Below are 16,669 nucleotides of genomic sequence, written 5' to 3'. Positions count from 1 at the left end.
TTTATTGAAGAAACTATTCTTTCTCCATTTTATATTTTTTGCTCCTTTGTTGTAAATTAATTGTCTGTATAAGTACGGGTTTATCTCTGGGCTCTCTCTTCTCTTTCATATCTGTTTGTGTCTATTTCTCTGCCAATATATAGCTTTGTATTATAATTTGAAATCATGGAGTGTGTAGGAAATAGCAGCTCGTTTGGAAAGATAGTATTTATTATAGGTGAGACTACTGAGAGACTTTTCCAAAATCAAAGGATGAAGGGGGAAGAGGAAGGAATCTAAAGGTGAGAGCACAATATATTCAATTTAAACTCCACAGTAACTCTGTAACTGTAAGTGTTAATTTGAATCCATTCTGGATCTGCATCTGTGACTTCAATTCTTATTTTGTTTTTCTTATTATAGGCGTACATAACAGCCTGCCTCAGGGAGCCCTGCCCAGCCCCTTCCACTTGACCCTTGGTCTAAGGTGTTTTGTTTGGCTAACAGGGAGATAGCTTGACCTTGCCCACTGTGAAGGGCTGTAAAGAAGTGAAACAACGTATTTCCTGCTGGAGGCTTGCCATTCTAGGAGTATTTGCAAGAATTAAATGGTCTTTTTACTTTGTTTCCTCATCTCCACCCATCTCTGAAAAGAACCCAACATTCAGGCCCCAACAAGATGGTTATTTTCAGGCACTAGCCTGCCATCTTCTTAGGCAGCTAACTTTCCAAATAAAGTTCCAGTTTATCAGGGCTCAGTCTCATTCAGAGGATCTGCAAACAGTCCAGTTGCTGTGGTCCAGTTCTCATCTGGAAAAACCTAGAGCAGTGTTTGTTTGTTGGGAGATCTCTACTTAGCTCTAGGTTCAGAATTTGGTTTTGGTTCTTGATTCTCCAGGTCAATGAAATATTGCACCTTCAGTTGAGTGAATCTGAAAGCCTAGGGTTTGGCCTCTGATAAGGGGTAAGACAGATGGTGGGGAGGAAATGGCAACGGAGTGGGGAGCAGAATAGAGGAGTATTTATTTACACACAACAGAATTTATACATCAACTTCATCCACTCCAGACTTAATGAGGATTGAGATAGGACACTGAGGATTGACATTACCCATTTCATTCATATATACTGGGATACCTGTTTCATTACCAAGAGACTAGCCTGCCTTATTCTTGGAGCCATCTTGTTTTTGAAGATGTATTCCTGAGTGAAAAACCTGAGTAAAGTATGGGGGAGATACAGCTTAAAGTGGGGGCAAAGAATGTTTGAGTCACAATGAGTTATTTCTCATTTATCTTTGAAATTATGACTTGATTAATCTATTTCCAAAATGATCAACAGAACCTACCCCAAATCAAAGGGATTATCACTCTGCTTATTTAATTTATATGCAGAGTACATCATGTGATATACTGGCTGGATGAATCAAAACCTGGAATCAAGGTTGCCAGTAGAAATATCAGCAACCTCAAATATATCTCATATATACAGACAATACCACCCTAATGGCAGAGGGCAAAGAGGAATTAAAGAGCCTCTTGATCAGGGTGAAAGAAGAGAGTGAAAAAAGTTGGTTTAAAACTTAACACTCAAAAAACTAAGATTGTGGCGTTTGGTCCCATCACTTTATGGCAAATAGATGGGGGAGAAATGAAAACAGAGACAGACTTCATTTTCTTGGGCTCCAAAATCACTGCAGATGGTGACTGCAGCCACAAAATTAAAAGATGTTTGCTCCTTGGAAGAAAAGCTATGACAAACCTAGACAGCATATTAAAAAGCAGAGACATTATTTTGCTGATAAAGGTTCATCTAGTCAAAGCTATAGTTTTTCCAGTAGTCATATATGGATGTTAAAGTTGGACCATAAAGAAAACTGAGTGCCAAATAATTGATGCTTTCAAATTGTGGTGCTGGAGAAGACTCTTGAGAGCCCCTTGGACAGCAAGGAGATCAAACCAGTCAGTCCTAAAGGAAGTAAGTCCTGGATATTCATTGGAAGGACTGATGCTGAAGCTGAAGCTCCAAAACTTTGGCCACCTGATATGAAGAATCAACTCATTGGAAAAGACCCTGATACTGAGAAAGATTGAGGGCAGGAGGAGTATGGAGTGACAGAGGATGAGACGGTTGGATGGCATCATCGACTCAATGGACATGAGTCTGAGCAAACGCCAGGAGATAGTGAAGGACAGGGAAGCCCAGCATGCCGCAGTCCATGGGGTTACAAAGAATGGGATGCAACTAAGTGACTGAACAAAATTATCCCTGATAGTATGGTAGACTGGCAAATTAGTGCTGTTGAAATGATTTAAACTTGGGCTTCATCTTGACTCTGTCATTTGCTAGCTATATATTCACTGGTGTCTACTTAAATTAGCCTGATTCCTCTTATGAAAACACTGATGAATTGTAATGAGAATTAAAAGAAAAATTCAAGCAAAGTAATTTGGTACATTGCTTAGTAATAATAAAGTTGCAAAAAATATAATTCCATTATTTTTCTCCAAATTTTTACAGCTTGATGATAAAAAATCCAAGATAAGTAAAATAAAATCACAAAGCAGAAAGCAAGGCAGCCTGGCCTTGAAGGGGAACAAAGTATGTTACCCCAAAATATGCCTATAGGCATAAGAATTATTCTGAGCTTATAGGGGTTTAGATAATAGAATTGCTTTAGATTACTTGTTGGCTGAACAAAGAGGAGTCTGTGCCATCACAAATATCTCCTGTTATACCTGGTTTAATACCTCTGCCATTAAAGAAATACAAATACAAGTAAAGAACTAACAAGCTACTTGATGAAATTGATGTCTTTAGGTAAATTCTTTGATTTATTTGATACAAAATGATTTGGTTCATAGGGGCCCTGGCTAAAATGCGTATTTCTGCCTCCTGATATTATCTTCTAATAGCCATTATTTTAATCTCTGCTTCAATAGCTTTATAAACCCTGCAATAGTCCAATTGTTCTCCTCAGAGAAGACAACCATCTTTCAGCACTTTGCAGTCTTTTAGCTACTGTAAATGTAGCGACACCTTCCTTGTATGAAAGCACAGGAAAAGAAACAGTTGTTTTTTCCTGCATTTCAGATAACTGGTGATGCCACCAGCCTGATAATCAACTCTGCAGATTTACTACCTTAGGTCTATGTGTTTGAGATAATAATGAAAAGAAAAGCCAGTTAAAGGGTTTTCCAACAGAAAGCATCTTAATTCAGATATTCACATCATTCACTTTTCTACATTATTTTTCAGAACACTGATCTCAAACAAAATGAGACAAGTCATTTCTTCATCTTGAAGAACAAAGAGAGAGTAAAGCTGCAACCCTAGCATCAAATAAAATTTATACCAAATGTATACATAATGCAGATATGACCATCAGCTTATGAAATCCCTATAAGACAATAACCTGTTTCACACATAATCAACATATGCATAAAATAAATTGTGACTATGGTTGAAAACAAAATAATAGTTGCTTCTGACTATGGAGAAATTGTATTCAAATTACCATTACTCTGAAACGAGTTTCAGATTTATTACTTCTGAATCTACTATCTACTCTTTAGATTTGACTTACATTTAAAGCTGACTCTTCAGAAGGAATATAAAAGCAAAACCCACTATCTGCTTATCAAATGTAGTCACCTTTCTCGGAACATATCCAACTCCTTTATACAACTGAAGTCTATGGAATTTATAAATAAATGCTGATTTACAATTATAGTTCCACAATGTTCTATGCAAGAGTTAAAAAATGCTAAAAAAGAAAAGTAAAAAATTACTTTTCTAGCTTGTTTCTCATCATATATTTTTGACAAGTCTGTTTCAATCATTACAGCTTGTTTTTAGTTTCTGATATCACCTTTTACATATTATTTAAATTTTTATTACACAAAATATTCAAAAATACCTCGTTAAAATATTAAATAAGATTTATTTGGAAAAGTCCAGCTTTCATCTCTGTCCCCTTCAACTTATCACCTCATTCTGGTTTAAAGGCAACATTAAAAAAATCCTTCCTTTGTCTCTACTTATGAATATAAGTAGATGATATGTAGATAGATTGAATGAATGAGTTTACATGGTAAATGTTCCTATTATCCTCTTCTACCTTATTAAACAAAATGCTGTGTATGGTACACACACTTCTGTATATACTGAAAGTGAATTTTGGAGATTACTCCATAGCAAGACAGTTTCATTTTTTTCTAAAAATGCAGAGTATTCCACTGTTGGGTGTACATCACTGTATTCATATAACCCCTTTTGTTTCCCAGCATGGTCTCTGATTTCTGCTAAGACTCATATGGGATATCCCTGTGACAGACAGTAAGTTTGTAACAGAAACTGGAGGGCCTCAGAAATGCATGTTATCGACTTGTGGCTTTGTCCTGATAGACTTCTGAGAACTATTTATGGTGAAGAATGCATCCCAGCCAAAGAATCAGCACATCAGTGATGTTTATTGGAGAGACAGAAAAAGATCTAAGTATTATAGCCCATTATCAGTATAACAACAACAACAACAAAATAGTTCAAGAAATACCCTAGTTTATATACTTTCTTTTAAAAAATCAGTGAAAAAGAGACCAAAAGAGCATGATTACAAAAATGTTGAGGGCATCACATCCTTACAAGTTACCTGCACTTCTTACATTTGTTGTCCCAATTCTGAATCCAATAGTGTAAAGGAACTTGTCTTTGAAAATGCAGAGATGTAGAGGACCATCATGAAATGGGTTCATTAAGGGTTTTCTCAGGAAAATGTGTTCATTAAGGGCTAGCTCAGGAAAGCATGTCTAATAACAGAATGCAGAAAACCCAAGAGAAAAATAAAGGAAGAAAGGAAACTTTCTAGATCCACAGGTGACCAAAATTCAGGAATATGAATAAAAACGTTATTGCTGTGTGATGTAATCTTCCTTTTATCTTTTCTTTGACTTCTCTTTTTGAAGATGTATGAAGCAGATGATTTTCACTCCGTATTTATTTGAGGGAACACATTATAAAGTAAAATGAACAGATGAGCTCAGATGCACAGGAAACAGAAGTTGCAAACAAAGGGAACGAAGGAAGAAAGAACATAAGGTACTGGAATCAATACTGAGAACTTCCAGGTCAAAGGCTGAGGGCAAGGGAGTGGGGGTGACTGAGAAAGCCATTGAGGACAGTTTCTACAGGGTCACTGAGCCAGGAGCAAATGAGATCCTGAGAAAGTACTTCATCGTGGAAGAGTCAGCGCTAAGCAGGAAACCTTTCCATGCTGTGAAGAAGCTGGGACAGAAGGTTCTTCCTTGAGTGTGACCATCGTCACTTCAGCTCAGGAGCCCTGCAAGAGACAGGAGAGGGTTGCTTCCAGACATAACTCTACAGGGGAATGTTAATGTTAATATTAAAGCATTACAGTTGGAAGGGGAAAATATTCTTCAGTTTCCTGAGCCAAAGCTACTTTAGAGCACAAGCCTTTTATTTAGTTGAAAGAAGAAACTTTAGTGTAAACTGCCTGATGAGAAGTCAGGTCCAAAGTCTTTTATTATTTCTGCCTCTGTCTTGTTATCTCTATCATCTGTTCCAGGGAGACTAAACACGATTCTAAAAGATAAAGAGCATACCTGTTGGCTGAAGGGTAGGGCGTCCTAGGAGAGACAAAAGAAGATATACACTTAAAAGATATAGAGGTTGATCCATCCCCAAAACACAATGTCCCAAGCCCCGGGGCCCCACCCGAGATCTTCCTAATACCATAACCCATATCATCTGATTTCAGGGTTTATATGAAGGTAAACACTGATAGCATGTGACCAATGAAGTTTGTCTCATACCAATCCAATGCAATTAAGTCAGCTTTATTGTCTCTTCCTGCATTTGTCCCAGGATCTCCATCCCAAATCCCCATGTATGTTAACCTTTCCTTATCTCTACAAGCCACAATCTCTTATGTTTCACCCATAAGTAACCATGGACTACACATTTCTGAATCTCCAGGATATTAAAGTCAGTTAGGGAAACAAGCTTTAGACAAGGCCATTGATATACAGAGAACTAACTTGAGCAAAACCACATGTCTTCCTCCAAAAGTCAGTGGGGAGGCTCAGCTGCCCAAAGGCTCCTTACCTTTCTGATTCCTGAAGTAGATGAAGAGCCCCACCGCAAGGAAGAGCAGACCCAGAACAAAGCCCCCAACTCCACTCATCATCTTGCTCTGAGCTGAGTCAGACCGTGCCCCTGAGAAAAGAAGCCAGTTTTAGTCATTTTTATCCCAAATTGTCTTCTCTAATTGAGACTCTGAAATTGTGAACTATGAGAATGAGGAAAGAAGGCTACCCTGGAAGAATTAGAATAATTGGACATTTCTGGAAAAGACATTAAAAATCACATTGAGTAGCTACAAGATTCAGACGGTGAACTTATTTAAATATCACACCCATGCTATTAGGTCACATGTCTTCAACATCTAATGGACGAGGAGCCAAGGACTCAATGAGGTTAAGTAGCTTGTCTAGCGGAGAAGGCAATGGCACCCCACTCCAGTACTCTTGCCTGGGAAATCGCATGGATGGAGGAGCCTGGTAGGCTACAGTCCATGGGGCCGCTAAGAGTCAGACACAACTGAGGGACTTCACTTTCACTGTTCACTTTCATGCATTGGAGAAGGAAATGGCAACCCACTCCAGTGTTCTTGCCTGGAGAATCCCAGAGACAGAGGAGCCTGGGGGGCTTCCGTCTATGGGGTCGCACAGAGTCGAACACGACTAACGCGACTTAGCAGCAGCAGCAGCAGCAGCTTGTCTAGGGTGACAGATGTAATAAAAAGCATAGCTGAGTTGGACTCCACCCATCCCAAGCACATCCTTACATTGTAAAGGGTGCATCTTTTCGGATCACAGTGAAGAACTCAGAGCAACAGTGTCAGAAGCCCAATCTGAGGCAGGGGACTGGTGCCCAGGGCCATGTAGTGTCCGTGACTTGTGATATCACGGGAAGCTCAGAACAGGGACACCTCTTTTCTCCTTGTCCGGCAGAAGTGCCTCCCCATGGGGTGTAGGTATTTGGAGAAACTATCCCAGGATATCTGTAAACTATCAAAGGATTTCTATCATAGGCTATCTCGGGGCTACCCCAATAACCTTGGCTGAAGGACAGGAGAACAAGGAGAAAATGAACACATGGTGTAGGGAGAGGAGACACTCAGGGGACACTCAGGGGACACTCAGGGGAAAGCAAGCCCCCTCCACGGTGGGTGAGGGACTTATGAGATCAGAAAGCTCACTCCATTCCACTGTGATAGGGCTCGTCCGGCTGGGGTGATCCACTTGGCAGGTGTAGACCTCTCCACTCTGAGGAACTGTTTCAAGCATCACCATGGTCTGGAAGGTCCAGTCTCCATTCTGGATCAGGCCTGTGGAGATCACCCCAGCCTCCTCTTCGTGGCCGTTCCGGAACCACCTGACTTCAATGTGGCCTGGGTAGAATCCATTCACAGAGCAGACCAGGAGGTTGTGGTGCTGCAGGGGCTGGGTCTTTGCAGGATACACAGTCACTATAGGCTCCACTAGGAGGGAAAAGGTGGAGGAGATCAGTGAGGACAACAGAGTAAGTTTCCTTGGTTAGCTGCCTTTCAGCCTTCACTCTCAAGTTCCAGACTGCAGCCTTGGGTAGGCCTCCCTCACAGCTGGCCCAGTGGCACAAGAGGAATTAGTGCCATGAGCTTTATCTTTAACATTTACACATTGGACATTAGTTTGAAAGATGTTGAGAAATGTGTGTTTTCTCATGCAGTGAAATAGTTATTCATTGTTGAATTGAAGTGTTTACACATCTTTGCAATTGACATATTAATTAAAAGCATAATTTCTGAAGCCAGACTGCCTGGGATCAAATCCAGGTTCTACTTCTTACTGATTGACCCTGGGAGAATTTTTACATTCCTCTGTGCCTTGACTTTCTCATCTATAAAGGAGGATAATAGTACTAACATCTCTTAGCATTCATTATTTGAGGATTAATATACCTACAGTATGTAACACAATAACAGGAATTTACCCTACAATATATTTTAGCTATTATTGTCCTTGTTTAATTCAAAGCCATGTGGATAAATTGGGGGAAAGCAGTAGGATAGGTCTGGAGAGAAAGGATGAAATCCTGGGAAAGCTCTCTCAAGTCACTCATATCTTAGAATATCTCAGAAATGGTTCTGCCCTACGAAAGATACATGTGATTGTACTCTGTGAGTTAAATCTCAAGAAAACGGTGAGTCCTGAAGGAGAGTAAAAGCCATTAACTTTTTCAAAGTGTATACAAATTCTTACATACCACTGAACAACCCATCTCCTTTGTAAAACAAGCATATTTACTATTGGAACTATTATTATTTTACATTTTTCTTTCTTTTTAAGTTCATATTTGAGTTCAAGAGAGGATGGGAGACTCATTAATATGTATGCTTAGTGCCTGATACAATCCCTAAAGCTAATGGGTTCAATAAAAAAATTAAATCTGAGGAAAAGATTTTTACAATATCATAAGATGAAAGATTTAAGATTAATCTAAAGCATCTTTTCCAACCACAACACTGTGAGATTAGAAATCAATTACAGGAAAAAAAAAACTGTAAAAAACACAAACACATGGAGGCTACACAGTATGTTACTGAATAATCAATGGATTAATGAAGAAATTAAAGAAGAAATAAAAAAATACCTAGAAACAAATGACAAGGCAAATGCAACAACCCACAGCCTGTGGGACACAGCAAGAGCGGTTCTAAGAGGCAAGTTTATAGCAGTACAATCTTAACTCAGAAACAAGAAAGACCCCAAATAAACAACCAACCTTACAACTTTAGAGAAAGAAGAACAAACAAAATGCAAAGTTAGTGGAAGGAAAGAAATGATAACGACCAGAACAGAAGTAAATGTAATAGAGATGAAGAAAACAATAGCAAAGATCAATGAAACTGAAAGCTGATTCTTGAGAAGATAAATAAAATCAATAAACTTTTGGCCAGACTCAATCAAGAAGAAAAAAAGGGAGAGGAGTCAAATCAATAAAATTAGAAAACAAGAAAGAAGTTACAACAGATACCACAAAATGCAAAGGATCCTAAAAGACTACTACAAGCAACTATACACCAATAAAATGGACAACCTGGAAGATATGGACAAATTCTTACCCTCCCTTCCTGTATTCCTCCCCAACACCTTCCCTCTCTCCAGGCCCACTCAGACCCCAGGGCACTGTTCCCGGCACACACACTCTTCTCTTCGTCCCACTTCACACACACACATTCCCCTCAATAGTCACTGACAAATTCACACACTGTCTCTCCAACAACAGACTCTCACAGGAACCCCAGCTTCTACTTGCTCACATCCTACATATTAATACTTACCCTGGGCGAGTCTGCCTCTGTCTCCGGACCTGTCTCTCTCTGTCTCTCCCGCCTCACAATCACACATTGACAAAATCACAGAGTCTGCTGACAACACGCTCTCGCAGGAACCGTCTTAACTTGTACTCACTCACAGTCGTACACACTCGCCCCGGATTGAGTGAAGTATCTCTGTCTGTCTGTCTCTGTCTGTCTCTCTCTCTCCCACTCTCTCTGTCTCTCTCTGTCGCTCTCGCTCTCGCGCTCTCTCTCTCTCTCACACACACACACACACACACACACACGCACACGCACACGCACACGCACACACGCACACACTGCTCCACACTGGCCGCCCACCCCCGCGCTCACCTCGCCGCTGCACACTGAAACTCTCAAAGACCCCGTAGTTGTGTCTGCAGTACGTGTCCACATTGGCCCGCTTCCGCTCCAGGAAGTCCTTCTGGCTGTTCCAGTACTTGGCGTCCGGCCGCCCCAGCTCGGCCACCGCTCGGTACTCGCCCCAGTCGCTGTCGAAGCGCACGTACTCTTCTCCATTATAGAAGTATCTTTCCAGGAACCGCACCCGCTCCGTCCCGTTGAAGAAACGACACTCGCTCTTAGCATACTCCAAGAAATGTGCTGCAGAGACGGGATAGATCTAGTCACAGGAGCGGACTCCTGGGGAGAGGCTAATGAGGGATGGAGGGCAGGGCCGACACGCACCAATGCGGGACGCCCAGGCTCAGTTGGAGCCGTTAGGACTAGCCCTAACCCCCGTCGCTGGCTCCACTGGCACCCCAACTACCAGCACACCTCAGGTTCTTCCATCTTCGCTCAACAGACGGGGGCTACGGGAGGCCTGGGGAAATCTCTCCTATCCAAGCCTTTCCCGACCTAGTCCAGCTTCCATGCTGGCTGGAGCCCTCTAGGCCTGAGTCCTCTAAGCCTGAGGACTTAGAGGATTTGCCCCTTCACCACCTCTTCCTAGAATCTTCCACCAGAAAACCAGCGCTCTCCTGTCATCCTACAGCTCTTTTAACAGTTCCTTAAACATGTTCACTTCATTTTGCAAATGTTCAGTTGGGGCTGACCTTGCCACAGGCCTGTGCTACTCTCTGAGAATCCAAAGGAACAAAAACTGACATGTCCCCTCCAATCATGGAGCTTAAATTTTAGTGAAAATGATAGACAAAATTAAACCATAAAAGAATTTATACAAGAGTGAGAAATATCAGAAGTGTTAGACTTCTGTAATGATTATAGGATGACCTGAATTACATTAGGTGCCAAAAAGTGGTCTCTAAGAGTGACATTTAATGTAACATGAAAGGCTAAGTTGGCATGCACTGAGGGAGGAAACTGGGTGTGTGTGTATGTTTAGGGTAAAAGGGAGACGTGTTTCAGGTGTCTGTATTTTGTACATTAACACCATGTACAAAAGCTTGGAAGAAGTGACGGACTTCTTTAAAGAACTAGAAAAAATATTTCATTGAAGTGCAGAGAGTGAGAGGGAGGAGGTAAAAGACTATACTGGAGAAATCAAGTACTTGAGCCAATAACTTAAAAGTCCTGTAGGTGATGTTAAGATTTTTACTTTATACTATATGTAAGGGGAACTATTGAGGAGCTTTAAGGAAATTAAAACCAAAACCCTAATATGGCGCTACAATCTCTTTCCTGCATTTTCAAATTAAGAAAGCTCAGAAAAACAGATTTTTTAAAAATTGGTGACAAATCTCAATTGGCAAATCTGACTTGATGAGTTAAGGGGTCAAATATGGCTCTGAGGGTTGGGATGGTGTCCGTTCGGTACATGGTAGGCTGTTTACCAGCATCCCTTACCCCTACATAGTGGATGTCAGAAGAAACCCTCAGTGTAACAACCAAAAATGGCTCCAGATATTTCCAAATGTTTAGGAGTCAAGGAGTAGGAGTAAGGAGTGGTGGTTCATCACCAGATGAGCTCCATCAGTATAAACCATCTGAAAAAATCTACGGTGCAAAAACCATTGTTAATTTTGGAGCAGCTGAGAATTACATTGAAAGTTTTGCCAATAGTCTGTCTTGGTCCTATATCAAATCTATACTTTTTAAGAATCCAGCCCCAGTGGAGAGCTACTTTCCTAGTAAAACACATTTATTCAGTACAAAGCCTTCTTTGTTTCCCTCACCAACAAATTACAAAGTCATGTAATTTGTCCTTCACATCATCTTCCTTCTTGATTTCTCTGCCACTGGCCCACTACTTGTCTATAGTATAGGAGTAAACTACAGTCACAGACATTTTATTCCCATTCAAAGCCCCAAATAATTCATTTTCTAACTTTGTCTCCTACTCCCAATAATACCAGTAGGCATTAAATTATCAGCCTTGGTCATACAAAGAATTCTTATTTCTGTAGTCAAGTCCCATTGGAAAGAAAGAAAGAAAGGGAGAAAGTGACCTCATTTAGACAGTTAACAAGAAATGAGCAATTCCCCAGACTCTGAGAAGAGACTTTCACTTATAAATGATGGCAGAAAGTGCACTGTGAATCAGACCAAGTCTATCTTAATATCAGAAATTCTCTAATACCTTCTTGTCAATGACAAAGTTAAAAATAAAACTGTGTGAAGTCAATTTTTTTATGGTAGCTTATATGGCTAGCACTGTTACTGCAACTCACGTGCCCAATTTAAGGTTGCCAATTTAGTAAATAAAAAGATAGATTTCCCAGTTAAATTTGTATTTCAGAAAGTATTGTTGTTTAGCTAAAATTTAAATTTAGCTGGATCCTGTGTTATATTTGGCAACCTTAGCCCAACTTGCTAACAAAATTTCAGAAGGAATACCTTTAATACTTCTTTTTCTTCTTCTTCACATGCCCATGACAGCCTGCACATACACTATTAACCCATATGAAACTTGTAAAATAAATGCAAAATTAATGAATATTCCTCCTATTTATTGCTTCTAGAAGTCTTTCTAGTGCTGTTCATATCATAAGTACTCAATAAATACATTGCCATTTTAATTTTTATAAACCCTATGAATGTGAGCTCACAAGATCTACTTGTTTACTTGCTAAAGCAAGTGATATCTTCATCATCATCTGGCAATTGTCTTCAATTAATTTTATCACTAATTACCATTTTGTATAAAAGAGCAGAAACATTGCTTTCTATAAAATAATAATGTATATATGACTCTAACACAAACAGAGTATGCTGACATAAAAGAAAAGGAATTTCCATAAACTCAGTTTCACACTATATAATCTGGGCTCTAGCAGCAACTATGTGACACTGGGTAAATTATTGAAACTTTTTGAATATTAGATTCCATAGATATATTTTAATTCCTACAGATTCGATAGGACAGTTATAAGAATTACATACGGAAATTTATGGACCTCTTACATAACAACTATGAAGTGTTTTGATATTCCATGCTGATAGAGATTGGGTTGTTTTGTTTGTTACTCCATCCTCATCAGCAAGGGGAAAAACTGTTGTACTCTAGGTCACTAATATAAATCAGTGGCTTTTTCCATAACCAGCCACCTGCATACATACAAGGGCATTCTAGTGTTTTTTGCTGGTGACTGAACTTCTCTGGTTCTCAAGTCCTCCCAACATTTCTTCAGGTTCTTTTATTCTTATACTTCAGGTCCAGCTTACTCTCTGATTCTAGGGCACAGTTTCCCCCTGATTTAAGCTACTCAAATGTGGCATCTGTAATCCATTCCTCACTTCTTCAGCTCTCATTCTTTCTTCAAAGGGTCCAATCTAGCTCCTGTCTTTTATGTTCTGTTGACTGTAAACAATGAATCCACTGAACCCAGAGTTGATTTCTTTGTCATGTTCTCACTTGAGCCTCCTTAGTCAAACTCACCACAACTGCCACTCCTTCCCTTCTTCAAAAATCTATTTTCTTCACTTGCATGCATCACATTCTCTTGGTTTTCCCAACATCAACAGTACCCCTTCACGGGCTCTTTTACAGACTCATAAGCCCTTGGCCCTCTGGACATGGCCCTTGCTCTCTTTTTCTGATCTACACACACTCTCTCCTTCCCCTACTTTCTTATATTTTAACATAGTGCATATGTCAGTGACCCTGACACACGTACCTTCGGCTCTGGCCTCCCCTTGAATTTCAATTTGATGTTTTCAACTGACTCTTTGAAGGCTCCACATACACATTAATAAATTATTTCAAACTTAAAATAAATAAAACTTATTCTTCTGTCCACCCACTTCAAATTATTTCCTTCCAAAACTTTTCCTATTTCAATAAACAGCACCACCAAGTGACTTTCCTCCTAATCCCTCAGTGCTGTGCTGTTCTTAAGTCATGCCTGACTCTTTGCGACCCCATGGACTGTAGCCCGCCAGGCTCCTCTGTTCATGGAATTCCCCAGGCAAGAATACTGGAGTCGTTATCATTTCCTCCTTCAGGGGACCTTCCTGATGTAGGGATCAAACCACATCTCTTACATCTCCTGCATTTTCAGGCAGATTCTTTAACACCACCTGGGAAGCCTCAGTAACATTCACATATCTTTTTAAAAAAATTTAAATGCATCCTGATGCACAGCCATCAGGACCTAATATGATTTGTCCCCTGACTTCATCTTCAACCTCATCTTATTCCACAAGCCAACTTGCTCTCTATGCTTCAGCCACTTTCTTGCCTTCTTTTTGTCCCTTTAGAAAATCAAATATCTCCCTCACTTCATTCTTTCCCTGTTCCCCTACATCCTTCACATGACTGGCTTTCCATCATTTGTATTTCAACTAAATGTCATTTTTCCAGCCACCTGAACTGAAATTGGGTGAACGCAATTCTCATTGTTCCATGGCCCTGACATATTTTTTTTCAGAGCACTTATTTGTCTCTGAAATGTTTTCCTTTGTTAAAGTTTACTGGGTTGTTGTCTTTCTCTCCTGTCTCCATGATAGCAGGGTTCTTTTCTTCCTTATTCAAATAGAATTTTCTGGGCCTAGAACAGAGCCCAATATATAACAGATGTTCAGGAAAAAAACAAAAACAAAAAACAAATTTTTGGTCTAAACAAATAAACCCTGAGTTTTGGAAGCTGATTTTTGTGGGGATCTTGGAAAGCATCCAGAAGGGGCTCCAGCTCCAGCACTTTTATTCTGATGACACATTAAATTCCTTCTACCTTCTATGGCAAATTCAGACAAATTTCCTCTTTCTCCTCCCACTAGTTGTAAGAAACATTCAAAGTTAAGTAAAAGGTGATTTTTAAGAAAGAGAGAAATTTTCACTAAATTTCATCTCATCTAATCACTATATAGTGCTGATGGTCTGTGTAAACTTGGGGACTTTCAATAATGGTGATGACATAACTGGAAAAGGAGTAGGGAATAACTGGAAAGATTTATTAACATGAATAATTAAGGAACAGAGACTACATGATAAATGAAGCTATGAAATTTGAGGCCAAGACCTCAATAGGCCAATGAACCCCCTTGACTTGCTTTTTGACTTTCAACCCTATGCAATGGAAACAACCTTCATACTCTGTACCCTGCTTAGGGTTTATGGTTTGAACAACATGAAATTGCTGATAATTGATTGCTATTGACTTACAAAAACAGAATTCTATATAATTTGTCCTCCGCTAGTTAAATCCCTTCTCATGGGTTCAGGGCAGAGAATGGGGGAGATGTAGGAGAAACTGATTGTGCAGAAAGATTCAAAATAGACTTGTGATGAATACTAACCTATGTCAGGTTTTCAGAATTTATGTGAATTCTTTAAGTGTCATAGAACATCCCACAAGGTGCTCCTTATCTATAGAGTCATTCCAAGTACTAAGAATCTCTGCTTAAGCTTTAGCGTCCTTTCCACAGAATAGAGAGAAAACCAACCCCAACTTTTGTCAGAGGACTTCCATTACAGGGACATAATCCTTATAAACACTGGAGCTCAGGAGAAAGGAAACAGCTTAATGGGGAGAGACCTTTTGATATATTCTTACATACTAAGGAGAGACAGCATAGGTCCTATTGAGGACACAACAGGATCTTCTAGAAGAGATCTTTCTAATTTCTTTTGAATCCACAGAAAATTTTTAACAAAACTTCCCCTTTTTTTGGCATGCATGCTAAATTGCTTCCGTCGTGTCTGTCCCTTTGCGACCCCATGGACTGTAGCCCACCAGGCTCTTCCATCCGTGGGATTCTCCAAGCAAGAATACTGGAGTGGGTTGCCATTCCTTCTCCAGAAGATCTTCCTGATCCAGGGATCAAACCCCATCTCTTACATCTCTTGCATTGGCAGGCAGATTCTTCACCCCTAGCACCACTGGGAAGCCCTTTTTTGGCATAACTGGTGGCTAAAACCATAAAGAGTCTGCCTGCAATGTGGGACACCCAGGTTCAATCCCCGGGTTGTGAGATCCCCTGGTGACGACAATGGCTGCCCACTCCAGTATTCTTGCCTGGAGAATCCCATGGAAAGAAGAGCCCGGTGGGCCACAGTCCATGGGGTCACAAAGAGTCAGACATGATTGAGTGACTAACACATACAACACACTATAAATAAAGGAAACTGCTGTATGAGGAATTATTTTGACATTCTTATTTATAAATCTTAAGACCCTAAGAGAATTGAATGCAAGGCTGGATAGGTTTTATTGGAGGAGAGTTGAAAAGAAATGGTGCATGTATTCGGCGGCAACTTACACAACTCTCATTAAGTGGGCAAGCACTCAGGCTCCTTTACTGTCGAAAGAACTAAGGATCCATATGATAAAGATAGGTGGTCAATAAGAATATATCACAGTTTGTAAGGGGTCTGGCCTGGATGTAGTGACAAAGTTAACTCTGTTCCTCCCCACCCCCCTACCCCATGGTAGGTCACCATCCAAGGTATAAACTTACGTTGGATCTTCCTGGCCCAGGCCAGGGGAGGGCTCAGCGCCATCAGCATCACTATCAGAGCTGCCATCCGGGAGCCTCTGGAGAAATACAGGCACACCATGCTGGAGAACAGCAGAGGATAGAGAGGGAGAGGAGCAGGCAAGTCCCTCTCAAATGGGTACTGTGACCCCCTTCACCCACATCTCAAGTAATACCAACCAAGGAACTCATTTGCTCCTGGATTGGGTGAGCCCAGTCTAGGCAACCAATCAACATCAGAGGCAAATAGCATCATCAGTTGCTGGTCAGAGATTCAATATGACGGTCCTCTTCTGAAACGTAGAATTTTTCTCCACTAAAAGGATTGTTTTAATTTAGTACCTTAAAGATTTGACCCTGTTGCATCTGAAATATTTTAACTGGGCCCCTATT

At 40.3% G+C, this 16,669-nt stretch overlaps 1 protein-coding gene across 2 annotated transcripts; it reads right to left on the bottom strand.

Moving 5' to 3' along the window:
- Positions 1-4,432: 4,432 nt before the first annotated feature.
- Positions 4,433-16,422, bottom strand: OVAR-DRB1 (DLA class II histocompatibility antigen, DR-1 beta chain-like). 2 transcript variants are annotated; one of them, NM_001280698.1, is given in 6 exon segments: positions 5,271-5,317; positions 5,601-5,624; positions 6,103-6,213; positions 7,259-7,540; positions 9,734-10,003; positions 16,259-16,392. In NM_001280698.1, coding segments are annotated over 6 exon segments (801 nt in total). In that variant the 5' UTR covers positions 16,359-16,392; the 3' UTR covers positions 5,271-5,303.
- Between the last annotated feature and the right edge of the window lie 247 nt (positions 16,423-16,669).

This window comes from Ovis aries, chromosome 20 (assembly GCF_016772045.2).
Source record: "Ovis aries strain OAR_USU_Benz2616 breed Rambouillet chromosome 20, ARS-UI_Ramb_v3.0, whole genome shotgun sequence".
In the NCBI taxonomy this organism is placed as follows: domain Eukaryota; kingdom Metazoa; phylum Chordata; class Mammalia; order Artiodactyla; family Bovidae; genus Ovis; species Ovis aries.
The sequence above is the reverse complement of the archived record's forward strand: the minus strand, read 5'-3'. Positions and strand labels throughout refer to the sequence as shown.